Genomic DNA, 24,275 nt, shown 5'->3' with positions numbered 1-24,275 from the left:
ATAGGATCAAAATGATTCATTCACAGGAGAGCTTTCATGAGGATCTGGAGAGGTGTGAGCTTTGTGGGCAAGGAGGGGAAATAGCACTTATGAATATGATAAATACATGTCCAGATTCCTCTAAATGCTAATGTTTGTAATAAGGAAGACAAGAGGTGATGGAGTCTTGGGAAGTGGAAAATAGAGGAGTGCAGAGCACTTGCACTGGGACACAGAAACCAGGCAAGAGCCAAGCAATAACCCTAAACAGTCTTACAGATTCAGCCCTGAAGAAGAATCCTCATGGTTAGAGGTTAACCTGGTTATAAGTGTCACTGAAGGTACAGACTGTGTGCTAGGGAAGACTCAATGAGAGACAACAGGCTGATGGAAGATATGGAGAATGGCTCTGTGGACTTAGACTGCAGAAGGAAAGGTCACAGTCCAAGAGAAGAAACTCAGCACACTGATCTGGGCAAGGTCTCACTGTTTATACAGCACTGACCATTGCAAAAGCAGCGACTCTCATGTGATACAGCTCCAAGGAATTAGGGATAACTGTGCTTTTATCAAGGCACTCACCTCAGGATTTTCATTAGCCTTCTTCATAACGATCCTCCAGTCCTTATCCACCACGTCAAAGCGCTCACTTTCCTCTGGCAGCTGCCTTTTGATGTCTTCTGAACTAAAGATGGGCTCCAGGTAGAGCCAAGAGCACTGGCAGTTCAACCATTCATCAAGGACATCCTAGAGGAAGGACAGGACACCCCTTCCATAAACCTGTTTGACTAAAACAACCAAAACTGGGATACAAAACACGTAACTGCCCAACCCCACAAAGCAGTGTGTTTGACTGCCTGCCTGCCAGAGGAAACCAGCCTTGGTTACAGGATGCTGTCTTCTGCCATTCCCTGCATGCATGCAGTCACTTGACCCAGCAAGAAGTGAGGTTTCCTTATACTGCAGACAGCTGTGTTTGCCATACCCCATCCATACCCAACAGCTAACCCTGATAAGCTACTTCCCAGGAGAAAATTCATGGGCCTTTACAGGCAGGAATGAATGAAATCTAAAGAAGTAGGAAAGGCAGGGTGAGAACAAAATGTCAAAACCACACAGTAAATAACTGCATTTCCCCATATCACCTCCTGCCTTAGGGCAGGCAGTAACATTTCTGTGCCCTTATGAGACAAGATCAGCTCTCCAGCAGACTGTGGCCCAAGCACACCCTTATGGTAAGCACCAACAAACAAGCAATTATGAATATAACCGGTAGCAATGCTGCTGTAAATCAGAGTTGTCCAGCAAGGTAGCTGTGCAGAATTTTTTCCCCCTCCAACTCAAAGCAATTCTGCTGGTAGAGTCCTGTTCCATCCTACACATTCAGGTTCAGGTCTTACATAGAAGTGCCAGCATCATTTACCAGATCTCATTCTGAACAGCAGCATTCTATGTGTTATCCTACCCTGACACATCAATGCTTTTGTATGGACAGTACTCAGGCTTTAGTTTAACACAATTAGCACAGGGCTTGTAAAGAAGCTGTAAGGTCCAATTCGCATAACATTATTAGAGCTGCCACCAAAAAGTGTTGTCAAAGGTAGCAAAAGGGCTGAAATCTCATCCCTTCTGTTTGCAAAATAAGGCACTGAGTTTAACCTCTAATAGAGTCAGAGAGATTGAACCAGACTTCTTCCTCTTAAGATATTATCTTCTTGATAGTATCTTTTTGATAGCCGTGTACCCACCCACAGTGTCCACCTTAAGGCATGACAGCACAGGCTAGATGCTGGCCTTCAGATGTACGTAGCTAAGAAACCAGTACCTGAGTCATCTTCAGCTTATTTTCCCATGTGTTCATTCTTTCCTCAAAGTGTTTCTTGAATGGTGAGAAGGACATGCTCTGAGTCATGACAATATGATCATCTAGGAGCTGAGAAGCTTCATCAGTGTCTTTCAGAATAAAGGTACCCGTGTCTTTATAAGGTGATACAGCAAACAAAACAGAGCTCCATTCACTCTCCATCTTGTCGAGTGCCTGGAACAGAGAAACAAGCAATTTAATCCTCAGACACAACCTATGTATTGGTTATTGCTCCTCCCACATCTCTTAATGTCCGTTAGCAGATTTTTTTGCCCTTGGATTCCACTGAAAACTGCAGCTGTGCATTTAATGCATCTATTTGCCCGTGGACTCAACACCTTGATGCTGTCCTAAAAGGACATCTGGAGGGGAAAAGGCAGCTTCAGAATCCACAGTGCACCACCAACACCACTTGGATGCACAGAAGATGCCAGAGTTTCTATTAATGATAATGGTTATGATGGCTTTGTGGAAGGGATAGCTGTATCCATTGGCAACTCACCTGAGACTTCAGGAAACAAAAGCTGCCATATAGTAACGATTTTCAATTAAGACCACCTCAGATCACATCAGAATTGATGATCTAAAAGACTACCTGGACTATACATTTCCAGAGCCAGCAAGTCCTCCTTGCACACATTCACCACCTAAAAGCATTTGCCACCTCCATCTTTAGTCACAGCTAATCTTACTGACATGATTTTTGACAGGGAGAACACTGTCAATCAAATTATTTCAACCTGAACTGTTACCAATCTCACACTGAGGTGAGGGAACCAACCAGTGCATCAACTTAACCATCAGGCAGTGCTGTTATATTCAAACTGTAGGTTCCTCGCAAGGCAAAATAACTTCTAGTGCATTAATTCAACCAAGTGGTCATAGCTCCCACTTCTAAGGGCTTCTGAGATGTGCTGCAGAATGTGCATAATGCTCTGGAAGGACACAAATGCTGCCCGAGGCAATGAATGGCTGCTCAACAGAAGCCTAACAGAAGCCTTCCTAAAAACAACCAGACACAAATCCCTCTCTCCTCACACTCTCGATAGCGTATTCCTTGCCAGCTATCTCAGCTATTTTGGTAATAGTCTCAATATGGTCCTGCAGCTCCATATCCAAACAGCGACGAAGTGTCAGATCAGGATCCGGCTCGATATCCATGTTAATCTCTTCTGACAGCATCTTCCAGTGCCGACTGCCCATACCAGGATTGTTCAGCCCTTGGATTAAGGGAACATATAGTTTGAACTCTTCAATCTTGTCTCGGAACTCTGTTGCCACACCCTGGCATGCTTTCAGGAAGAGAAACAGAAAAACCATCAGCAATAACAGCATGGGAGGAAGCTGCTTTAATTTCCTATGAGAAGTTACCTAAAGCCTGATGAGCTTGTAGACAGAGGGTATAGGGAAAGCAGCAGGAGAGAAAGCAATGGAAGATGCGGGCTGTAAGATTCTCTCTGTGCTGCTACTAAGCAAGGATACAAGCCTGCTCCCATGGCAGTGCTGCAAGGTAGTCACAGAAAGGATGTGAGCAGCCCACAATCCCCACTAGTGGTATGCAAAGGCAAGGAGACTCAAGGCCAAAGCATACACTGTACCAGGTGGAAGGGGATATTGCCATGAATATGAGCAGGTATTCTTAGTATTTCTGTTTACCATAATGATTCATAGTTACTCACTCATCCACTCGTCACCTCCTCCATTGGGGCTGATTCATGGCATTGTTTAAGGGAGAGTTCAAGTTAAAGAGGATGAATCAAAAAATTTCCCACTGCATAATATGTTTCAATCTAAGCCATCTGGTCAGAGATTTTTACAATTAGCTCTGAAGGATGACCAATGGATCCCAGCATCAGGGAATGGGAAGTTAAGCTGTGACTGAAGACTCAGTTCCACTTTCATGAGGGGTCATGATAAAAAGATTTGCACATGAATTACATGGGCTGGATGAGCTCAAATTAGGTACAGAAGTAACTTGGAGGTTGGTTGTTTCTGTGCCAAACTAGCACCTCAAGCAGCAAAACTGTCCTCAGACCATGTAACTACCTGGTGAGTTTTTGAATTGCCTCACACACTTCTGCATTGTCTTAAAGGACTCATTGACATTCTTCTCTAGCTGCTCAGCTTCAATTTCAGTGAGAGGACCATCCATCCAGCTATTACACCAGTTCAGCCAGTCTGACACTGTAGTCCAGAGATCACAATAGGGCTGGAAGTCCTTCACCATCCTGGTGAGCTTCTTATACTTTGGAAAGAAAGAAAAAGCAAGCGTGTCAAAAGGCCAAAGAGGGCACAATTCTGTTTTAAACCTCAAGCAAGCAATGAGAAAACTACTACTTTCAAGAGGATGCATCAGACTGTCTTCTCATGGGACCAAAACATGGATTCCAACAAAGAGCAACTGGCAAAGCTGGGCACTACATGGTCAGGCTGCAGCATGTGTCTGGCATAGAAAGCACTCCCTCCACTTGCCTTACAAATGCCCTGTTGTGAATGAAGAGGCTTTGATGGGCAGCACACAGAAGAAGCACACAGAGCACTTTGTACTGAACGTATTGGAATTTGGGTCCTTGCAGTGAAATAATGAGAAGTAGGAAGGGATCGTGTAAACTTCACTTGTGCTCTGCAGCCAGACTGGGCTGGATGTGGGTGACAGTGACGCATTGACAGCTGAACAGCCACAGGCAAAAATGAGTGTTTGGAACTATATAAACTGTTGCCTTAGGAGAACATGTCACCATCTGAGCCCTGCTATCACTGCACACCACTATGCAACCACTGTCATTTACATCTACACAACTGCACTAGCTGCCTTACAGAAATCAGTGCACATTATCTGCTGCATCAAGTCCTACTTCTCTGACTCATCAACATCACTCAAGTCTGAGCACATACGCCCAAAATCTCTCATAAAATGGGCAAGATCAGGTTTGTGAGCATTCATCTGGGACCAGCTCTTCTTCAGCACAGAGTGATAGAGTGGCCTTGATTCTCTATGGGACTAAGGAGCGTCTCTAGTCAGCATCAACAAACCCAAAAGAGCACAAAGGATTTCTCCTGGAGGAACTGTGACTTAATACTTGCTCTACTACCACCCAGAAGGCCCAACAAAGGTTAGGGCTCTGTAGGTATGGGAAATAATACTTACATTAGTAATGGGCATCCCAAAGATCTTTTCCCTGTTGTTGTACATAACTGCCAAACTCTGAAGCTCCTTCAGCTGCTTCTCAACCAGCCTCGCTTCGTTTGCAAAAGTATGAGCTTGTTTGACATCCACCTGGACAGAAAACTCACCTACAGTCAGCTGGAAGAGAAAAGGAAGGCATGAGAGGCAGAGAACCTGAATACTGCTTCTGGATATCTCAGCTTCCTGGTGTGCTTGTTACATTCAACGATAAGGTTCTGCTAAAACTCTACTATTGTTTCAGGTTCTTCCAAGCAAGGTGAGCTCCCTGTCTTCTGTTATTTCCCCCTTGATGGCAGCACATCATGGAAGACACTTTGTAGGGAACTGAGTACATAAGAAGTTGCTGGGAGCTTAATACCTGCATGTCCTCCAGTTTCTCTTCAAATACATTGTGATCTGTTACTTGGATTTCACGGAATTTTTTTTCATCCTTCATGTGCTGGAGCTGAATGGCCTCAGTCTGCATAGCTATTTTCAGGGGCCAGTAACTTGCAGTCCACCTGCACTCAAATGATGCCATGAGAGAAAGAGAAAAGCTTTTTGAGCATGTGTTTGAAATGCTGAATGGAACAGAATGAGAAAGTGAATTGTTGTTGTTAAGTTTCTTCCTGCACAGTGCAAAGGTCTCCAAAAAAACTCAAGACAGAAGAGCTTTAATATGTTTAAACAGGTTAATAGCTACCAGTTTGCCTTGGCCCAGGCTTGAAGGCAGCATGAATCCGTACTCCTCCATAAGCTCCACGTCAAGAACTCAGGGCTCATAGAGCTGAGTGGTTCTTAAAAGTTCTGCTGGAGCTTTTGACAGACACACAGACCCTGAAGCACTGAGAGCAATTTGTGCTTACTTGTCATTGAAATCTCCGTCGGTGAGATTGTAAAGGAATTCCTCCAGGACTTTGTAATCTTCCATGACTTCACTAATCAGGTCCTGCACACGGTAAGAGAAAGAAACCAAAAAAGACACCTTTAAGAAAGCACTAATCCCAACTCTCTGTTGCACACCTCATTTTCATGATGTGCCTTTGTAGGGCCTTAATCACACAAGCTTAATGTGATATAAGGCTGCTTCTCTGTTGTCCCACCATATCCCTCTCTGTTCTTCATGAATGAAACATGCTGGACAGAGATGGAAGGCTTTGAGTTATCCTCCAGGTTATTCCTTTGGCATGGACAAGTCAGCTTACAGCCTGATGCATTTGTTTATCATGCACAAGTGGGAGGAGACCTACACAGCAAATTGCTTTGAGGTATCTCAGCACTAAGATGTCCTAATAAGAAATACTTGGTAGCAGAAATTCTTCCTTGAAAACAGCATTAATTTTCAGTGTTTTTAGTGTTATATATATCTAAAAATGCAAAACTGACAGCTAAGAATCATATGGTCTTGAATACATTGACATACATAAGCAAAAAAAGTGGATTTCTGCTTCTGAGACACCAAACACTGCACAAACAAGTTTTCTCCCCACTGCCCTTAGTGTCCCCATAGGAAGAGCACATCCTACCTCCTGCACAGCCAGCTGATCAGGGACGCCCTTCATCCACTCCCGCAGCTCAGTCAGCTCCTCGATATTGTTTGGCTTTTCATGTATCCTCGAGCTGACAGCATCGTACACACCACAGATCTGCAGGAGGACACAGCAGAGAAGAGACCACACTACAGGTGTGCAGCCTTGGCATAAGGCAAGCAAGCTTCATCTCAGTGAGAACTGGAAGTCATAACTGTCTGTATTGCAGTTATCTTTAGAGCAATCAGAAGGACCTTGCAGCCTTATATTAGCTTCTCAATCCACAGACATGCGCCTATAAGACAGTATGAGACCTACATCTCAAAAGACTTCTGTCAGGCACATAAATTATTTGGTTGAGTCCTGATTTATTTCTTATAACAAATAATTCCAATGTAATCTCTCAAATGCTCTCATTAATATGGGCTCAGTTGCTGCCTTTTGGCCATCTCACAAGCACAACAACTTCAGAAGCAGAGGGACAACACAAGACACTGGCAGGCAATGCATTCAACCAGGTGACTTACACTCTCCACCTTTGAATGGAGGTTTTCAGCCAGTAAATCCAACATGGAAGTTGCGAGTGTTTCATACTTTTTGATCAAGTTCTGCTTAACAACTCCTACTCTGACAGTGAAGGGACCAATGATGACAGATATAGGTAGAGAGTTGTCCAGGTCCTCCTTTTCAGACAAGTAATTGTTCACTATATCTGTTACCTCCAGGGCAGATGGACATTGCTCTTGGTAGTCTCTGCAAGTAAAAGCAGCAGCAGAAAAGATATCACATAAACCTTAAGCTTATCTGAATATCCCTGCTATTCAAAAGATGTCCAGACATATCCACCCAAACGATAAAGACATGAAGTCAATAATGTGTCTGTTCATAGCTATTAGAACAGCTCCTATTTGGATGTATACAGCTTCTATAGCCACAGACTGAGGGACTACCAAAGCCCTCCAGGCCTTACAACAGAAGGTGCATCTACGTAGGGAGAGAGGAGTGTATTTGTATCACAGCAAAGTATGAGAACACACTGAATTGGTGTGTAGCTGAAGAACCTTACAGGGGACGAAGAGACAGGACAGACACAAACTTACAATGCATTTCAAAGGACAAAAGGTGCATCAAGAGAGGAATAGGAGCAAAAAAACTAATTTACCTGCGGGAAAGGAGTGGAAGAATAGTGGGGGAGGTGTTAAGGCAAGAGGAGAAGCAGAGGCAGAATTAAAGTACAGGTATAAATGGGGCAAGATTAGAAAATAATGCGTTCTGAGAAGACACAGGAACTTGTGACAAAGGGTTTGTCAATTACTGAATTTGGAATAACAAAAGAAAATAGGACTTCAGACCCACTGTTTGTACTGACTGGAGAAAAAAAGTGCCAAAAAAAAGACCATTAAAGTAAGTAAAGGACAGCATAGGTGTAAAGAGGAGCTTTGGCAGTGAAAACAATGAGGCTGAAACAGAAGAAAACGTTACCTCCTACAGAATGTTATCAGCCTGAACAGACACTGTTTGAAGGAGGTCAGAGTCAAGCATGCTAATTGGATTTTCAAACACAGTGAGTCATTTTTAGGGCCATTAATATCTCCAATTACACTTACAAGCATGTCAGGAATGTGACTGCTCTCAGATGCACAATGAAATTCTCATTGCCATCACCAGTTTCCTCTAAAATATGGAGCACTGCCTGTGGCCAAAGGCTGCCTCTGATGGCACCTGAGACACAGCATACAGGCTTGTGGGCTCAAAACAGGTCCTGCACTCCCACATGCATCCACACAACAGCTTCAGGAAAGGTCTGCTGTTTGTTTCAAAGGTGAGGCTGTGATACATCACTTACTTTAGGAAGTACTGGATGTCATTGTTATTGAGCTCTAAGAACTTCTCGTATTTCTTAGCATAGGCTCGGAGAGGGATCAGTGCCTTCTCAATGGCGGACTGCAGAACTGCACGTCTTTCTTCCACTTCTAGTTCATGAAGGTCCACTGAGTCCAGACAGGGTGTACCTGAGATGGGTACGTTCTCCACTACATACTGGAAGAGAAGGGACAGAGCTCTTTTGGGACCAGCACAGCTAACCATGGCCCCCAAAGAAGAGGTGGCAAATACTATCTACTTCTGTATCTCTCTCCCTCAGTACAAGCTTGAGGGTGTCCTGCAATACCACCTGCACAGCTATATCACTGTTGATGCAGAATAGTTACCTTCTCCAGCTGTGGGATACCATGAGTCGCTAGGATTCCCTTGTCCAATAGAGAAAGGAGGGACTCCTTAAAACTCTCCTCAGGAGGGCTGAAGTGAGCACCACTGTCATCCAGCACAAGGTCAATAACAAAGGTTGGATTCCTTCGAGGCCTGCAGTGGGAGGAGATGAGGAAGAGCAGGGATGTCTGTTGAGACAACAGTACAACTGGTACTAATACTAAAACACCAGGAGATGAAAGCAGAGGAGGACACCCCCTATGCAGACTAAAGTAAGAACTGCATTCTAGTGTTACCAGTAAAGACACTTGAAATCTATACTAGCAGAACAGCCATCTTTGTGTTGTGGTGCAGCAGGGAGAACACCCCAACCTAAACCTCCCCTGCAGTGCAAAGCTTGCTTGCAAAGGCAGTACTTAGAAAGACAGCAGCACTTCACTTTCCTGCTCTTTTCTCCATTTGACTTTCTTTTCTCCCCCTTCCTTACCTGTAGGGACTATTGATGAGGTCATCTCCCCATTCCATATCCTCTGAGCAATTCAAAACACCATGGCAAGCATCCAGCAAAAGCTGGACGAATCTGATGAGCGATTTCTGCACCAGAAAGCGCACCGAGTCCTGCATGATGAATTGGATGCGCTTCATCAGCTGATGTAGTTTGGACATCTGGTAGACATCCCAGCTGCTCCGCTCCAGGTTGTACCAGCCTATGCCTGCATCTCTCAGGCTGGTCTTTACTGCAGTCCTCAGATTATCGATCCAAGTGTCCTTGAGAAAATCCTGCACCTAAGGCAAAGAAACAAAATAAACTGGGTCATCTTCCAAGGGCTGATGAGGAAGCAATATGGCCAGGCCTGCTGGATCTCTCTCTGTACAAAGTAATCAAGGAGTGATGTTTTAGTTGTGGAGGCTACACAGTAAGTCCATGACCACACATGGCATCTGCCTTAATGTACACCTTTGCTGACAAAAGACCTACACAAAGAAAGCCCGATATGAAAAAGCAGGAGAGCTCTGTTCTTTCTTTTTATACACTCTTCCCTTTTCATTCTCTTTTCTATTGAGCAGTATCCCTGGAGCTGTCTGTGTCAGGGTCTCTCATAAGAAGTTACGCAGACAGTTTGATGAGCAAGTAAAGGACACACTGTTGTCTTCTCTCGACAAGTGAGGAGAAAGTGGGAAGTAGCCAAGGGCAGCAGCAGCAGCCTGCAGTGTTTTCTTTTATTAAAATACCACCAAGTGTCACTTTTGCTCCATAGGCAGCTGCTGCTTGTATGCAATAACACAACCTCAGACACTCAGGGGTAACAGCACTGCCAAGCTGAAGCAGCATGGGACTGGGAAGGAACCATACCTGCCCCCTGCCCCACTGCAGAACCATCAGTAAGCTGTGCACCGTGCATGGCCCTATCCAGAGTGCCAAGTGCTGTCCTCATTTAGAGAGCATGAAAATCTTCTGGTGAGAGTTATTACAGAGCTGCAGGATTCTTTTTTTGGTCCTAGTCTATTGGCATTGCAAGCAGAGTAATCTAATTAAGTGCATAAAGAACATGGAGTGTAGAAAAGCATTACCCCCATGAGCACTTCAGGAGAAATCAGAGCTCATGTGCTTTGCAGCTGAAGGGAAAGGGAAATAAAAACAAATGGGAAACCTGTAATTGCCAGTCAGGACTGTGATCTGCATGAGATAAGGAGGAGGAAAAAGGGGTTCTGCAGCCCTACATGGCCACCTGTCTGATGAATGACCAAGCTCAAGGACAGCAGTGGCTGATGCTGACTAGGGTCCCTATGGCTCCTCTCACCTGAGTGAAGGTCTGGGTCTGAATGTCATCAAACTCCTCCAAGCTGATGTGCTCAGCTAAGCTTGTGTTAAACAGAGTCATGGAAACCACCTTGTTGCACTCATCTTGCACCTGTGCGAGGAGATGGATGACCTCTGGCCTGGTCAGGAGTGAGATAAAACTGAAGGCTTCTCGTTGTTTGTCATAAGGATAGTCTGGGATGCAGATGAGCCCTGGCAACAAACAAAAGAACACATGAGTGCCTGCAAGGGCATCTCAGTTTCTGTTATGGAAGAAGAGTGCAGCTCTGTTTTAGGGCACAGTTTGTGAGAAGGACTCTCCCCAGGAAAACTTCTTATGGATGCAGCTTCAGTAGAAGGCTGGATGAAATGGTGGCTGTGAACTCTGAATGTTTCCATAAGGGGCTGAGAGGAACTCCTGGTCCCTGAAGTTCCCAAGGTTTGGCTCCTGCCATTTCCTTGATTAAGAACACAGGACTGGCAGAATCTCCTCACTGAAGCTTTAAGACACAGCTGAGTCATCTACGAGAGGCCACTTATGAGCCACGTCAAGGTGTTCCAGTTTTCGGAGGACTTCAGTGCACAAGATACCTCCTCTTATTGGAGTCATATCACATGAGTGTGAGAGCCTAAATGAGCCTGAGTTCCTCCATGCCTGAGGCATCCCACCACTGAGCACAGCAAACAGAAGGAAGTCAGTCCCAGTTTACTGAAAAGACAGCAAACCACATTCAAATGGCTCATCTGTTCCCCATACCTTTCTCTGGTACTTTCCTCTCCTCTTTGTCTGGCAGGGTGACATAAGAAAACATCTGAGGTTTGGAAGTGACTGCTCTGTCAAAGATCATCCTGTTCATAGCACGCTGGAAGTCTAATTTCACTTCTTTCTCCAGACAGCCCATGCAGTCTAACACTCTGTTACAAGACAAGGAAATAATGGTAACCCACAGTGTCTGAACAGAAGCCTGTCTGTAGCTCTACTGCAAAAACCCTTCACTCCCTCCCTCCCATATTTGCTAGCCCATAAGCTCACTTACAACACACTAAGACAGCTGTGCAGACACTGGAACAGCCAGCAAAGCTTTCAATCAGCCATTTAAGTGAGCACCTGAGGGCTCAGCCTCCTTAGGTGCCTTTCCAGATGAAAGCAACACCTCTACTGAGGGCACACAGACTGAGCAGCATTACAGAGGGAAGGGGAAATAACCAAGAACTGAAGAAGCTTGCTTGTAATTCTGGAAGAGCTGGGCTATCTGGGGCATCCTCCCAACTGCCTCCTGCTGAGCATCTCTTGACACATTCTAGTTTCCTTAGTTAGAACATGTGTGTAAATCCTGAAGCCCTGCTCTGCTTGACCTAGGAAATCATCATCTTCCACCTCAGGCAGGCATAGTACTTTTCTTTCTACCTACATTTCTGCACACAAACAGACTAATTACTCACCTGCCCTCCCATTTAGCTTTGCAAGGCATGAAGCCCCTCACACCTTCCTGTCTCTGAGCAGGGCAATAAGTCACAGCTGATTCTCAGCCACGCCACTAATGGCTCATGATTCATCAACCCAGGGACTCTTAAAACGCCTCCCTGATATGAGCTGCAGCTCCGAGAGACACTCGATTATATTCAGGTGGAGATCTTCTGTTCTATTTGCTTCCCTCTGTGCGCATCTTTTGATTTGTTTATTGGAGCAGTTAACAGGTACAAGTGTCACCAGCAGACAACAGCCATTTCTCTGGAGGCAGGTGATAGTCTGCAGATCAATTCAGGAATGACTGATCTGTGCTATTGGAAGCTCAGGGAGACAGCAAGTTCAACCAGGGCATTTCTGTCCTACTTTCTGCTGCTGGAGGTCACTTAACCACAAGTGTAAGCATGGTTCATTGGATCTGCATGCAAAGTGCATCTCCCTCACCTGGGAACACTAACAGATCACCCATCCTGCACAGATGCCACTAGGGCTCTCATCCTACTTACTTCTGATGACTCCCTGGCTAAGAGAGAGGGGTTTGCATGTGCTGGAAACCAGGTGAAATCCATGGGCTGAGCTGGATGCCCTAAATCTGCATCAACTGCCCCTCGTACCATAAATCTATGAAGTCCCACAAAATTAACTAGCTAAAGGCTGAGACCCAAGGCAGGTACTTGATATTTTACCTGTTCTTATTCACATTGGGTGTATGCAGAGCCCACAGCTTCATTTTCTCCATGCTTGTCTCACTGATGCTATTCAGTCCATCTGTGGGCATGCAGTCCACATAGAGGTGATACAGTAGCAGCATCTGTGTCTTTTTACGTAAGTTGTTGGCAGAAATTATTCTCTGTGCAAACACTCGAGGATCTTCAGCCAGAAACTGCAGGTAAACTCGTGGTACCCAGTACTGACATGGCAGCAATGGGGCTCTTCCTGAAAAGGATGAAAATAAAGCTTACAACATTCTATAGGGAACACAAAACTCAGAGTGGTTTACAATGCTGACAAGCAGCTATTTGATGCACAATGTAACTGGGTCAGTTTAATGGAGACTAAAGTGAAGGACCAGGTATGAAGACAGCAGGAAGCATAAAATTAGCAGCACCTCCAAGCTTCTCAGGAGGTGAATGCTTGATCTTAATCTGCCTGTGACCCCTCAAAGTAGTTCTGGCTCAGAAAGAACAACGTTTCACTTGTCATGAAGGTAGAGAAGGTAGGAGACAGAAAGAGGTAGAGCTTCCATAGGGAACCCTCAAATAGGTTTTGAAAATGAGGCATGTAGGTCTCTCCCCCGAATGCTTTCCAGGATAGGTTAAACAGACACAAGGAGAGATGCCAGCTCCCCAAAAGCATTAGTTGCAGCACCTGGAGTTGCTCCTCCATGGAGGACGGGTCTCCCTTCTTCATCACGCACCAGCCCATTTTTATTTAATTTATGGACCAAATAAAGCTTTGTCTCCTTGTCATAATCCAGGACACCAACATCAATCCACTCATAGGTTAACTTCTGGCTTTTGGGGTCCTCTGAGAAGAGAATCAAGGATTAAAACAGGGTTAGGTTTCTTTTAAACTTATCCTAATAGGATTTTTTAGCCCTTTCCCTGAGGGCTAGATAGCAAATAGACTTTCCTGGTCAGAGTGGTAAGGCTACACTGAAATCAATTTATTAGCTTGAATCTCTGTCAATCTCAGATTGATACCGCTGTGATGACTAAATAAACTCAAGTTTCACCACACAGCATTCCAAATTACTTGCACACACCAGAGTCCTCAATTTCCCTCCTCTGAGGAGCGATCAGGTGCTGTGCTCCCCAGGGCAGCTCTACACAGACACACAAGCAAAATCAGCCATCTAAAATACAGAACCAGTCCATCTAGGGCAGGACTGACAGCCATCAGGCCCCTTAGTCTCTTGCTCTGACCACTGAACCTGATCAGCACAAGCCATTGATTTTCTGCTGTTCAGAGCTGTATTTATCAGAATCTACACAGTCCCTTCTGCTGAATGGGCCCATAATTGCTAGCGATGCACCACCTGCACAGTAACTCATTCAGGCTTTACCATGTCCCAGTACATCATCTGTAGGTAGAAGTGCTTTCCCAGGCACTGGTTTTCTCTCATGAGATCCTGGCTCCAGTCCTAGGGAGATCCACTCTTCTGGAGTTCGACAGTCATATTCTTCATCATCAAAGATCTAAAAAGCCATAACATGAGTGAGGAGACCCACTGCTGCTGTCACCACTACTGGAATGCACAAACTACCACCTCACTGTGCTCACATCTCCTGTTTAGTTTCCACATTCAGCAAGTGCCAATGAATTCCAATGGGTGCCATTTTACCCCACCTGGAGGAACTCAGTGACACACCTTTGCTCCATACACACTCCCACATCAGATGCCATTCTGTCAGACTGTCCCTCTGCTGCCATCTGTCACACAACACCACAAACATCCTGTGGCAGAAGCAGGGAGATGACAAGTGTCAGATGCGCTCTCCTACCTTCAGTGGGAGGTAAATGGGATATTCCTTCCCCACGACATCTGGCACGCTCCCAGGATCATGGTGCCTTGGTGTCAGCTGATTGGAGTCTATCCCCTCACTGTCCAAGAGCTGATTGATATCCAAGGAGAGATACAGCTTTCTTTTCCTGTTGGGAATTGGATAGGGGAAAATGACCATTTAACATGCCATCCCAGAAGAGCTTCCATACCTATAACTCTGCACACCCTCATAACAGGATGCTGTTGGGGTCTCCAGCAAGATGCCCTTTACCTCCATTGCCAAACCTTAAATGAAGGCTGGGAAGGGATGGACCCTGGCTCCACTCATTCCTGTCATTCAGGTACATCGCATGCACCTGAGCTCCCCTGGGTTGGCCCTGCCTTCCCCACCAGGTGCTCCGCTACTGGTTTAATCTGTGAGTGAGCACTTCTGCTTCACTCACCTCTCAATTTCAATAGTCCGAGGGCATTTCCCTGGCAGCGTTTCAAAGGCAATCTGCACTTTGGGCTTAAATGACTGTTCAGGGAAATCCGACTCGATGAGGTGCTCAGAGGTTGGTCCAATCACTTGTGCATCCAGAAGACTCACAGTATTCTCAGGCATCTTGAAAGTTGTGACTGAAAGACAGAAACAACCAGATGAAAGCACCAGGCATCACCCCACACCCACATACGTGGCATAGAAGAAGCCTCCATTGAGACTGACTCTACTTTATTAGTATGTGGGGCACTCTCACATCAGCAGTGGATTGAGATCAAAGCCGAGTTGAACACTTGCAGCCTCACAACTTGGCCAAAAGGCTTTCAATGGAAATGAGCACGAAGCAAGAAGTACGTGTTTCCAAGAACTGGCTAAAATTAAACCATGTCATTGATTCCATAAATAAACTGAATTGCTTACATTGCTAAATGAGCTGCAAATAATAGAACAGCAGCAAAGTGGGAATTTGAAGCTTAACTTAAATTAAGTAATTGCATGCAAGCTTTAAAAAACTATTCCCTAGACAGAGCTAAGCATTGAACAGAAATAGATTTGGGTGGAATGAGAGCTTTTCATCTAATGGTTCTTCTTCGTTTGTAAATACTTGGCCATGGAGAAGCTTCAGGTTGTGGCTCATGGGCCAGCGCTGTGGATGTCAAGCTTTGGTGCCAGGCTATGGGTGCTTCTGCCTGCATTGGGGTGAGGCTCATTGGATTCAAAGCAATTGTGAGCAGCAGCCAACTGAAGCCAGATCATCCAGGGTGATCAGGTACACAGAGGGTTCGTTATTGCAGCCACTGTGCCTTTCTTATACAGCCTCAACGTGACCCTTGTAGCTGTGCATTGTCTGCTCACTGATAGAGGAGACACACTGAACCAGCTCCCTTCTCTGTTCTATTCTCTTAGAAAGGACTCAAACAGAGTAAATAGGATCCTAACACTCGCACAGTCTAAGCCAATATTCAATACTGAGGAATCCCTAAAACATTTACTACAGTTCCTTTAGCCTCACACACATCTCTCGCTTGGGGGCCTTACAGAACAGCCCTGATTTATATTTGTTGCCAGGGAGCACAGCTGTTCCAATTTTGTCACTCCATTGTTGCAAAAGTCCATGGCACCATCCATTATAGCACTTGGTGCATTATCAACTATTTATGTCAATACTTAGGGTTTCATTTGCATTACATTTCCAGCTTTATGGCTTCTTCCCCCTTGAAGAAACAGCAGATCATAAATAGAGATCTGTCTCCGCTTGTTAGGGATGAGTCTGTCTTGTCAAGACTCACTTGAGGATGCCATCATTTGTCCCCACTCGTGAAAATAAATGTCATTTCTAAGCAGAGGAAGGTTGTGTGTGTGTATATATATATATACACACACACAATGTATATATATGTACACATGTATATATATATATATATATATATATATATACACACACACACCATCTTTCTCTAACACTAAAATCCCCCTCTCATGCACACCTTCTCCCCACACTGCCAGCCTATGATCCATCCCCCAGGAGCTCTCTAAGGGCAGGGAGAGGGCTGCCAGATCTTTCAGCTCTGCTCTATGCCTATGTTTGTGCACCCATGATACACACTCTTGTAAGCAGGTGGGACCAGCAGCCCCATATGCACAAAGAGCCTTTGAATCTAAGAGAGAACAAGGCTCTCTGGGACACAGTTGGGTGCAGAATGAATAAGTGAGAGCAAACCATGATTCTGGCTATGGGTATCCAGCTCCTGAATACAGCTTTAAAGGGTGGGCCCAATTTCACTGCTCTGTATAAGCAGGGAAAGGGCATTTCTGGATCTATACCTGGTGATAATGGAAATATATTCATTGCTCTCCTGGCATATGGCACTGACAAGCACCATATAACAAACTCCCATAGAAAGCAATGCAACCCACCTGAACCTTGGGGGTGAATGTATTGAGGAAGAAAAGGGAGTGTGGTTTTACACATAGATCACTTTGCTCTACTTCTAAATGAAGTTCTTCTTTCAGGGGATGCTCAGGCACCTTAGCATGTTTCCTGGCACTGATAGGGGAAGGAAAGCAGTGCACTAAGCTGTAGCCTCAGCCTATAGCACACTAAGTGTAAGCATCCATAAGTGTTATGGCCCATATCCTGCCGTATCACCTCTCAGAATATTTACCTTTAGGGGTGTGCTGTTCGAGGTCTGCCTGGTTCAGCAAAGAAAGGTATGTACGGGGTGCAGCACAAACATCCTGAAATGCAGTGAGAGAAATGTGAGAGCACAGTTACAGCACAGTGGGAAGGTGGGTTTCGGTGTCAAGACAGAACAAGACAATGAAACTCATTTTACTAGAGCTTTAGGGATAAATGTGACTGTCAGTAACAACAGGGAAGGCTCAGAGAGGCAACAGACCTGGAAACTTCATCCCAATGCACAGAGAGGAAGGGGATTTGTCAGCAAAGTGCAGCCTGAAGTCAACTTAAAGTGTGGATGGAGGGTTGATGAACACAACTACATCATGAAGGCACAGATAACATTGTCCATGAGGGAAGCAGAACATCTATGACAAGGAAAAACCTCAAGGCTTCACTCTGTGAAGGTCAAGGACATGCACAATTGGCCTCTGATGGAATAGAAGGGCTGGGAGCTGGGGTGAAAGCTCTATTTCTCCCCACCGGGTGCACCTTGTTTCTATTTCATGTAAGAAAGTCCACAGCAGAAGAAAGAACTGCTCTTTGCACTTACCTCTGAGCTGCTGGAGGCTTCTGGAGTGGGGACACCAGAATAATAAGCCTTTTCTCTATCAAGGAAAAACAAACGCCTTCCTGGTCTGCGGGTCTGGTGTGAAGCCTCACGGCTGGTACTGGGAGGGTTGGGGCTCCTGCCCAGGGAATTCATCAAATCCTTGTTTACTTTATCCATCTTAGGAGAATGATATTGCAATGCAATCCTGGGCTTTCTAGAGCAAAAAAGACATTGAGCCAGTTAAACACTCCATCCTTGGCACTCCTCCACACTCACCTACTGTGCTGGATATTGTGGGCTTGCTAAGATATTTGGGTAACAAGGTTGGGTACCAAGTGCTGCCTTCATGATGTGGGGGCCATTGGTCTCACACAGCTGGCTGGATGGCTCAGCAACCCTGGGGAAATTGTGTTTTATTATGCCAAATGTGTTCTGGAGGGGAAAACCAGCAATATACACATGAAAAACCGCTTTCCTGAAGCAGCAGGAGCTTCCTGGATCTGTGGCAGCATTCAAAAGGCTGCCAGGAGGATTGGAGTAAACCGGGGCTACAAGAGCAATGCTACTTTTGCTATACCAAAATCCCTTCAAAGCCTTGTCACACTGGAGTCCAGCAGGAGCAGACCACAGCCTACAAACCAACACAGCAGCTCCCAGTTGTGAGGCTTGGCTCCTTCATTTAAATAATTCAGGAGAGATGTTTAAGCACTGCCTGACGAATATTAAAATATAGCCAGGAGCTCCTCTCCTCTCTCCCTCCTCCTGCAGGGGATATTTTTGCTGGTGATCCCAGCTCACAGATAACTCCTATTCTTCCACTCTGGATGCAAGTCAAGGCAAATATTACAGCCATACGGCTGCACTTCATACAAACCTTCACACAGATATTCATTAAGAGCAGCCCTCAGACCTTTGACTGGATGTAAAGCAGTCCTTGATTCTGTGTCTGGAGATTGCAATGAATGGAGCAGAAAACTGCCCATCCCACATTCTATCAGAAGGGATTTTTTATTCCCCCCCTGAATTTCACCTTGCTTTGCTGTCTGTCTGCACGAATGGATCGGGTACACACAGAGGAGAAAGCATTACATGAGCGTCTGAGATAAGAGGGAATAACTGTGTGGGTTTATTACTGTAGGTTCAAGCCAGTGCACAATTTTGAGAGGCTGAGTCAAAAGAGAAATCGGATAATAAATCAAGGTTACCATGATGCGAATCCTTTAAGTGACACACAGCAAACAAACAGATTGCAGAGGCCTGAGAGACAAGATCAATAATCAGCTCTCCCCTCCTTCAAGCTAGAAAATCTCAAACCTTTCTCCTCCTCGCTTCTCTTTGGCACAAGAATTGCAACTTCAGACCTTGAAGAATGAATTTTCCATGGAGGATTTTGGTTTTATTAGTTATTTTATGCTCTGGCCATATCTATTTTAGCAGCCCAGCAGGATTGATTGATATCAGCCAAGATCCAAGGATTCCTGATGAATCACTGCTGGGCTCTGTCAGGCTGGCTGCTCAGGTACACCAACCAGCAGCAATGCAGAACAAGGTCCACCTGAGTATCCCCCCTGGGAGAGGGGAGGTGGCAGTGCAACTCTAGGGAGGGTCTCTGTGTTGGATTAAAACATGAGATCCACTCTCTTACTCAGCTGAGATGCTGCGTGCAGGGGCCTATTGTGGAACAACCAGCTCTTCCCTAACCTCCAGCTCCCCCAGAGGGGAGGATGTCCTCCCAAATCCTCACCCTAGGGTGGCCCTGGATCCCTGCGCAGAAGGTGAAGTTTCAGACAGATCTAGAGCAACCTCAGCCAGTGTGAAACAGGCAGCACTCAGGGCTTTCTTTGCTGCCCAAGAGATGCTGAAGCAAAGCCATGCAATGGCACAAGCCTTTTTTGTGTCCCACTCCAGCCACGTGCCACCATCACTTGGAGCACATCCCTCTGGGCAGTCAGGGCCTGAACTTTAAGCCAACAAACCTTCCAGTTTCAGCCACAAGAAACTTCTTTTTCCTGCCTGAACTTTCCCAGCGGCTCAGACAGGCTCTCTCACACCTGAAAAGCACCTTTCCTACACACCCAGGTGTGCTGCTCTATGGTAAATGGAGGAATCTGTGTCTCATTGTGGAAAAACTATAATTACAATTTCTCAGCAAGTCTTCAACGTCCTGCAGAGCAGTTTGATCCGTCCTTCCCTCCTTCGGTCCACAGCATCAACAAAACGGACTCAGGAAGCTTCTTTCCTTCCCAACAGCATTGAAAACAACGTGAAGATTGAGACAGGAGAAAAGCGCTTCAGAACGGAGCCGACCCCTATAAGCAGGGCTGCTGACTGACATCCTCCCCGCCGCCTTCCCGAAGCTCACCGGTCCCGGTTCCGCTCCCCGGGCTCTCAGAACCGACCCACCGTATCCGCTCCGCGTTGCTCCGATGCTGAGCGCTGCCAACCGGCGGCTCGTCGTTAGGGGAGGGGCTCCTCGCGGCCGCCCGCTCCGCGCAACCGGCGGCTGCGGCTGGAAGCGCTGTGCCACCACGTCGGAGCGACCACGGAGACAGCACAGAGCCCCTCTGCCATCCATAGAGCCAGCACAGAGCAACCACAGAGCCCCTCTGCCATCCATAAAGCCAGCACCGAGCCCTGGCTGCCACCGAGCCACCTCAAAGCTGCCCTCATTACCACCAGCACAGCCATGGAGTACGACCACCACTGCCCTATCTGTGAGTCCCTGCCATCACCCGAGAACCACTGTCACCAAAACACCATGACAGAGGCACCAGTGTCATCAAAGGGGCATAGCAGCTACTGTCAAGCTACCAAGATACTGTTGCCACCACAAAAGACCACCTCCAGCCTCTGCCTCCCAGGGGTTACTTATAGCTGAGCTGATGCACCCGTAGACATCCTAGGCCACCACACCTACTGGGTCATACCCCCACCTGCAGAACATATAATGACCAAATGATGGGCAGCTGGCACTGGGTTCAGCTGGCAGACACCCCAGCAAAGCAAATGGCTGCCCCTCCTCGCTCCTCGCAAAAGAGAGGGACAGGTTTGGCTGCTCTGGGGACAAGTCCTCAGCAGCACGGCCAGGTGGGGCTCCCCGGGTGGCTCTGTTGGGGGCAGGGGGCTGTGCCACCAGGAGGCAGCAGAGCCCAGGCAATGAGCATCTCACCCTGCCCGGCGTGGGGCTTTGTGTTATCCTGAAGTTTGCTGGAGAAACCCCCAGGTGTAGGTTCTCCATTGTGCTGCTGGCCCTGTGCTTTATTTAATCAAGGGTTGCCTCTATTAAGCATGAAGTGATTATGGTTCTTCCTGGAGATCCCAGGGGTGGCATCATGAATTGTGACTCCTGGCCCAGAGGACCCAAAGAACTCCACTATGCTCTTCTGGGACAGCCCTGTGTCCCCTGCAGTGGGTGTGAGTTCACTGCAGACCTCGCCATCCTCCTGGTTAGCAGTGCTTCACTTCTGACCGAGCTTTCAAAGTATGACACAAAATGCTTCAGTGAGCCAGGAGATGAAAGCAGAGCTGTGTCAATTGGCTGCCCCTTCAGAAACCTGCCAGGCCAGAACTGAAACCAGACAGGTGTGCAATTGACCACACTCTCCATCCCTGTGCTGCAGTCAGGGTTTCATTTCCTGACCTGCCTTCAAAAGGGCCTCGTGGCTCCCAAGAGCCTCATCCCCCAAGGCTGCAGCATCCACAGCCTGTACAGTTTCCAAGCTGGTGGTGGCTGGTATCAGCACAGCTGCTTGTGCTGCCCCCTCATCTCAGCCTGACTTTAGATGCTGCCCCCAGCCAGGCTAGCCCAAAAAGCTCAATGCTATCTTCCCTCTGAGGCTTCCTCCTGCTCCTTTTCTACCAATGTGCTTTTTCTAGGCCACTACATAGTTGGAACAATACAAGTATAGCTGTAAATAGATAGCCAGAGGGTAGCTAAGAAAAAGACTTACCAACTCTGAGGCCTTCAGTCAAGATGGGGGCTCACCACAAGAACTCCAGAAAGAGATGGTACCTTAGTGGTGACCAGCGCTTAAATAGGATCTAGGAGAGATGGAGTGGAACTCCACCCCTTCTGGGAGCACAGCTGAATTACCTTCACCTGTGTGCCCACAGCTGACTCATCGCTTGCCTCACATGGTTAATCAGAGCTTCAGGCTGTGATCAACAGTCTCCCTTACAGCCACAGACCTTCCAGTACTTACAGCTGATGCTGAGTGCCCAAGAAATTAGTTCTCCCAAAGCAGGCTCCTGAGCTCCTGCAGGACCAGCCTGGTCAGTGACTTACCAAGGACTGTTGTGAGACTGCTTGGAGAGAAGGAAAACACTGCTTTCCCTATCCAACCATATTGCACACAAGTTCACTATTACAGGGAGCAGCCTTCCTCTAGTTATGGGAAGAACAACAAAATACCATAACGCCCAACTTGCGTGGACCTCAGAGATGATGCACTGGGTGTTTCATCACTTGCACCTCTCCAGCGTGGGTGGCAGGCATCAGATTTAGCTGTGTTTCCATACCTACCCCACGCGCGTTTTGCTGAAGGTGTAAATGATCCTCCAAACACGAGGCCACTGGAAAATAAGGCCCTAGATTTCTCTGTCTCCACACCTACGTGCGTTCCCACACACAAGGGAGCATTGATTTAGAGTAAAACACCACATGTTGACAATGCGGGCTACATTTGACAGAAAAACAAGCCACGAGGAAGTGACAAAGCAGGGAGAGACAGGAGGAGGCCTGGCTGCATCTTGCTGGAGGTGCAGTTTGATTCTGGGAAGGCACCATCAAGGCAGATCCACCTTTACACCCCTGCTACTCGTTGCAGATCTTTCCACACCGAGCAGTCAATTATCTTGTGTCCACACAGGGTAGAACTGGTGGAGCAGTTCATTCCAGCCAGCTGCAAATTCTTTGCTTTCAGACTCTGCTTTTCCCTGCAATCTCAAGAAATGAATGAGACGTTGACCCTGGTAGAGCAATCTTCATGTTGGTCTCACACTCGTATCCCACCAGCAGTCCAGCTAGATGGCTTCCCAAAGGAATTTCCAAGAAAGATGCATGGAAAACACTGGGCTGGCCAGGGAGATGGAAGTGAGGGCTGCCAGGAGCACACCTGTGCAGGAAGGGAGTGGTGGTAATGGAGGAGTTAAGCAAGATGAGCTCTCAGCAGTGATGGGCAGCAAAGCCTGTTGTAGGCTTTTATTGGCTGAACTGGCCAGAAGCATCTCTAACACAACGCTACCATCTGCTTTGTAGGGCTACAGGAGTGCTTGCTGAGGAAAGGAGGCTGTTAATGGCTGGGACACAAGTCACCCCAGGTAAGAGTAGTGGGTTCTGCCTCTTGAGGAAGCCAACATGCCCAGTCTGTACTGGGGAGGATGTAGCCTGAGAGGTGACATTTCCTGGCACTCTTCAGAAATTTCAGAGTTTCACATACAAACACCCTTCAGGCGTTCAAAACACAACACTCGGGAGGCTATAGATAGAACTGCTCTCTTCTAGGAAATATATCACCCGCCCCCAGTGCAAACCATCCCAAAAGAACTGCAAGCCATTTCTGAAAGATGCTCGCAGTCTTACAACTCAGGCTTTCCCAGACAACATGCAGGGATTGAGGTCCTCAGCCAGCTCAATTTGTGTGTTCGGGGAGGTCAGGAGGACGCGTGTTTTCTCTTAAATAAGATCTAGGATCTCTTAAATAAGGTTTGGGATTTTCCCCTGAAGCTTCAGGAGGAACGCTGAGATTTGCAGAGAGACAGAGGCATCCCTGCTCCCTGCCTGGAGTGATTCTGTGCTCATGGCAGGGTGTGGGGAGCCCTGGTTCAGCTCTGTGTGCTCTGGTTCAGGCTGAGTGCTCTATCTTCTCTCAACAGCTAAGTGCCCACATCATCTAGCTTGGAGTGAAAACACTGTCCTCTTCTGACAGCCAGCGTTGCTCAATCTAATGGATTCCTATCAAAGCATTTCTTTCAACCAACTGGCGCTTTATCAAGGAATCCCCAACCTGCCTGGATTTTTTCCACTTGAAAGCAAGAGCCAAGAGCTGGAAGAGATCCTCATCTGAACAATAACACTGCAGAAGCTGTACAGAGCAAGGCTTCAGCCAACGGGCTGAACAGAATAGAAGAGCTCTATCAAAAGAGATGTATTTCTTTGCACCAGGCCTTAGGAGAAATCAACAGAGCCAGAGATCATGGCATGTCAGTGTGCTAGAGCAGTGGCTTTCCACACAGGAGGACGACCCCATATTTTTGGATTTAGAACGACTTCACAGCATATCTCCCTGACATTTGTTTGTTGGCTGATTTATCGCACCAAGTGCCAGCCTGACTTCCTGCCATCAGTAACACAGCGCTGTCAATATCTGGGCATTGAGATCATTTGTCTGGCTGGTTCATCTATTCTCGGAGTGCTTTCTCACTTAGGAGTGAACACTGCCATAAAGAACTACTGGTGGAAAGCAATGGTGCAATGGAGTTATTAGCCCCATAGCACCCTCCCACAATGGCCAAGGAGACCCATGGTTATCAGGCCCAGGTA

General features: G+C 46.7%; 1 protein-coding gene and 1 long non-coding RNA gene across 2 annotated transcripts in view; one reads left to right on the top strand and one right to left on the bottom strand.

Annotated features, from left to right (window-relative positions):
* DNAH1 (dynein axonemal heavy chain 1) overlaps positions 1 to 20,088 on the bottom strand; it is a 58,168-nt gene extending 38,080 nt beyond the window's left edge. The window contains 22 exon segments of the mRNA XM_032447293.1: positions 562 to 726; positions 1,805 to 2,017; positions 2,882 to 3,135; positions 3,890 to 4,088; positions 4,992 to 5,147; positions 5,389 to 5,530; positions 5,876 to 5,958; positions 6,536 to 6,655; positions 7,066 to 7,291; positions 8,385 to 8,578; positions 8,749 to 8,899; positions 9,234 to 9,532; positions 10,549 to 10,760; positions 11,305 to 11,462; positions 12,702 to 12,951; positions 13,384 to 13,542; positions 14,081 to 14,213; positions 14,520 to 14,667; positions 14,965 to 15,139; positions 17,168 to 17,240; positions 17,735 to 17,948; positions 19,874 to 20,088. Of these exon segments, the coding sequence (XP_032303184.1) occupies positions 562 to 726; positions 1,805 to 2,017; positions 2,882 to 3,135; positions 3,890 to 4,088; positions 4,992 to 5,147; positions 5,389 to 5,530; positions 5,876 to 5,958; positions 6,536 to 6,655; positions 7,066 to 7,291; positions 8,385 to 8,578; positions 8,749 to 8,899; positions 9,234 to 9,532; positions 10,549 to 10,760; positions 11,305 to 11,462; positions 12,702 to 12,951; positions 13,384 to 13,542; positions 14,081 to 14,213; positions 14,520 to 14,667; positions 14,965 to 15,139; positions 17,168 to 17,240; positions 17,735 to 17,911 (3,687 nt within the window). The 5' untranslated portion in view covers positions 17,912 to 17,948; positions 19,874 to 20,088.
* An 8-nt stretch (positions 20,089 to 20,096) lies between these two features.
* On the top strand, positions 20,097 to 24,178 carry LOC107319644. Its single transcript, XR_001557876.2, has 3 exons — positions 20,097 to 20,448; positions 22,992 to 23,053; positions 23,609 to 24,178. It is a non-coding gene; the product is annotated as an uncharacterized LOC107319644 (long non-coding RNA).
* Positions 24,179 to 24,275: the final 97 nt, after the last annotated feature.

Source organism: Coturnix japonica, chromosome 12, assembly GCF_001577835.2.
Source record: "Coturnix japonica isolate 7356 chromosome 12, Coturnix japonica 2.1, whole genome shotgun sequence".
NCBI classification, from domain to species: Eukaryota; Metazoa; Chordata; class Aves; order Galliformes; family Phasianidae; genus Coturnix; species Coturnix japonica.
Note: the sequence above shows the minus strand (reverse complement) of the source record. Positions and strands in the feature narration are given on the sequence as shown.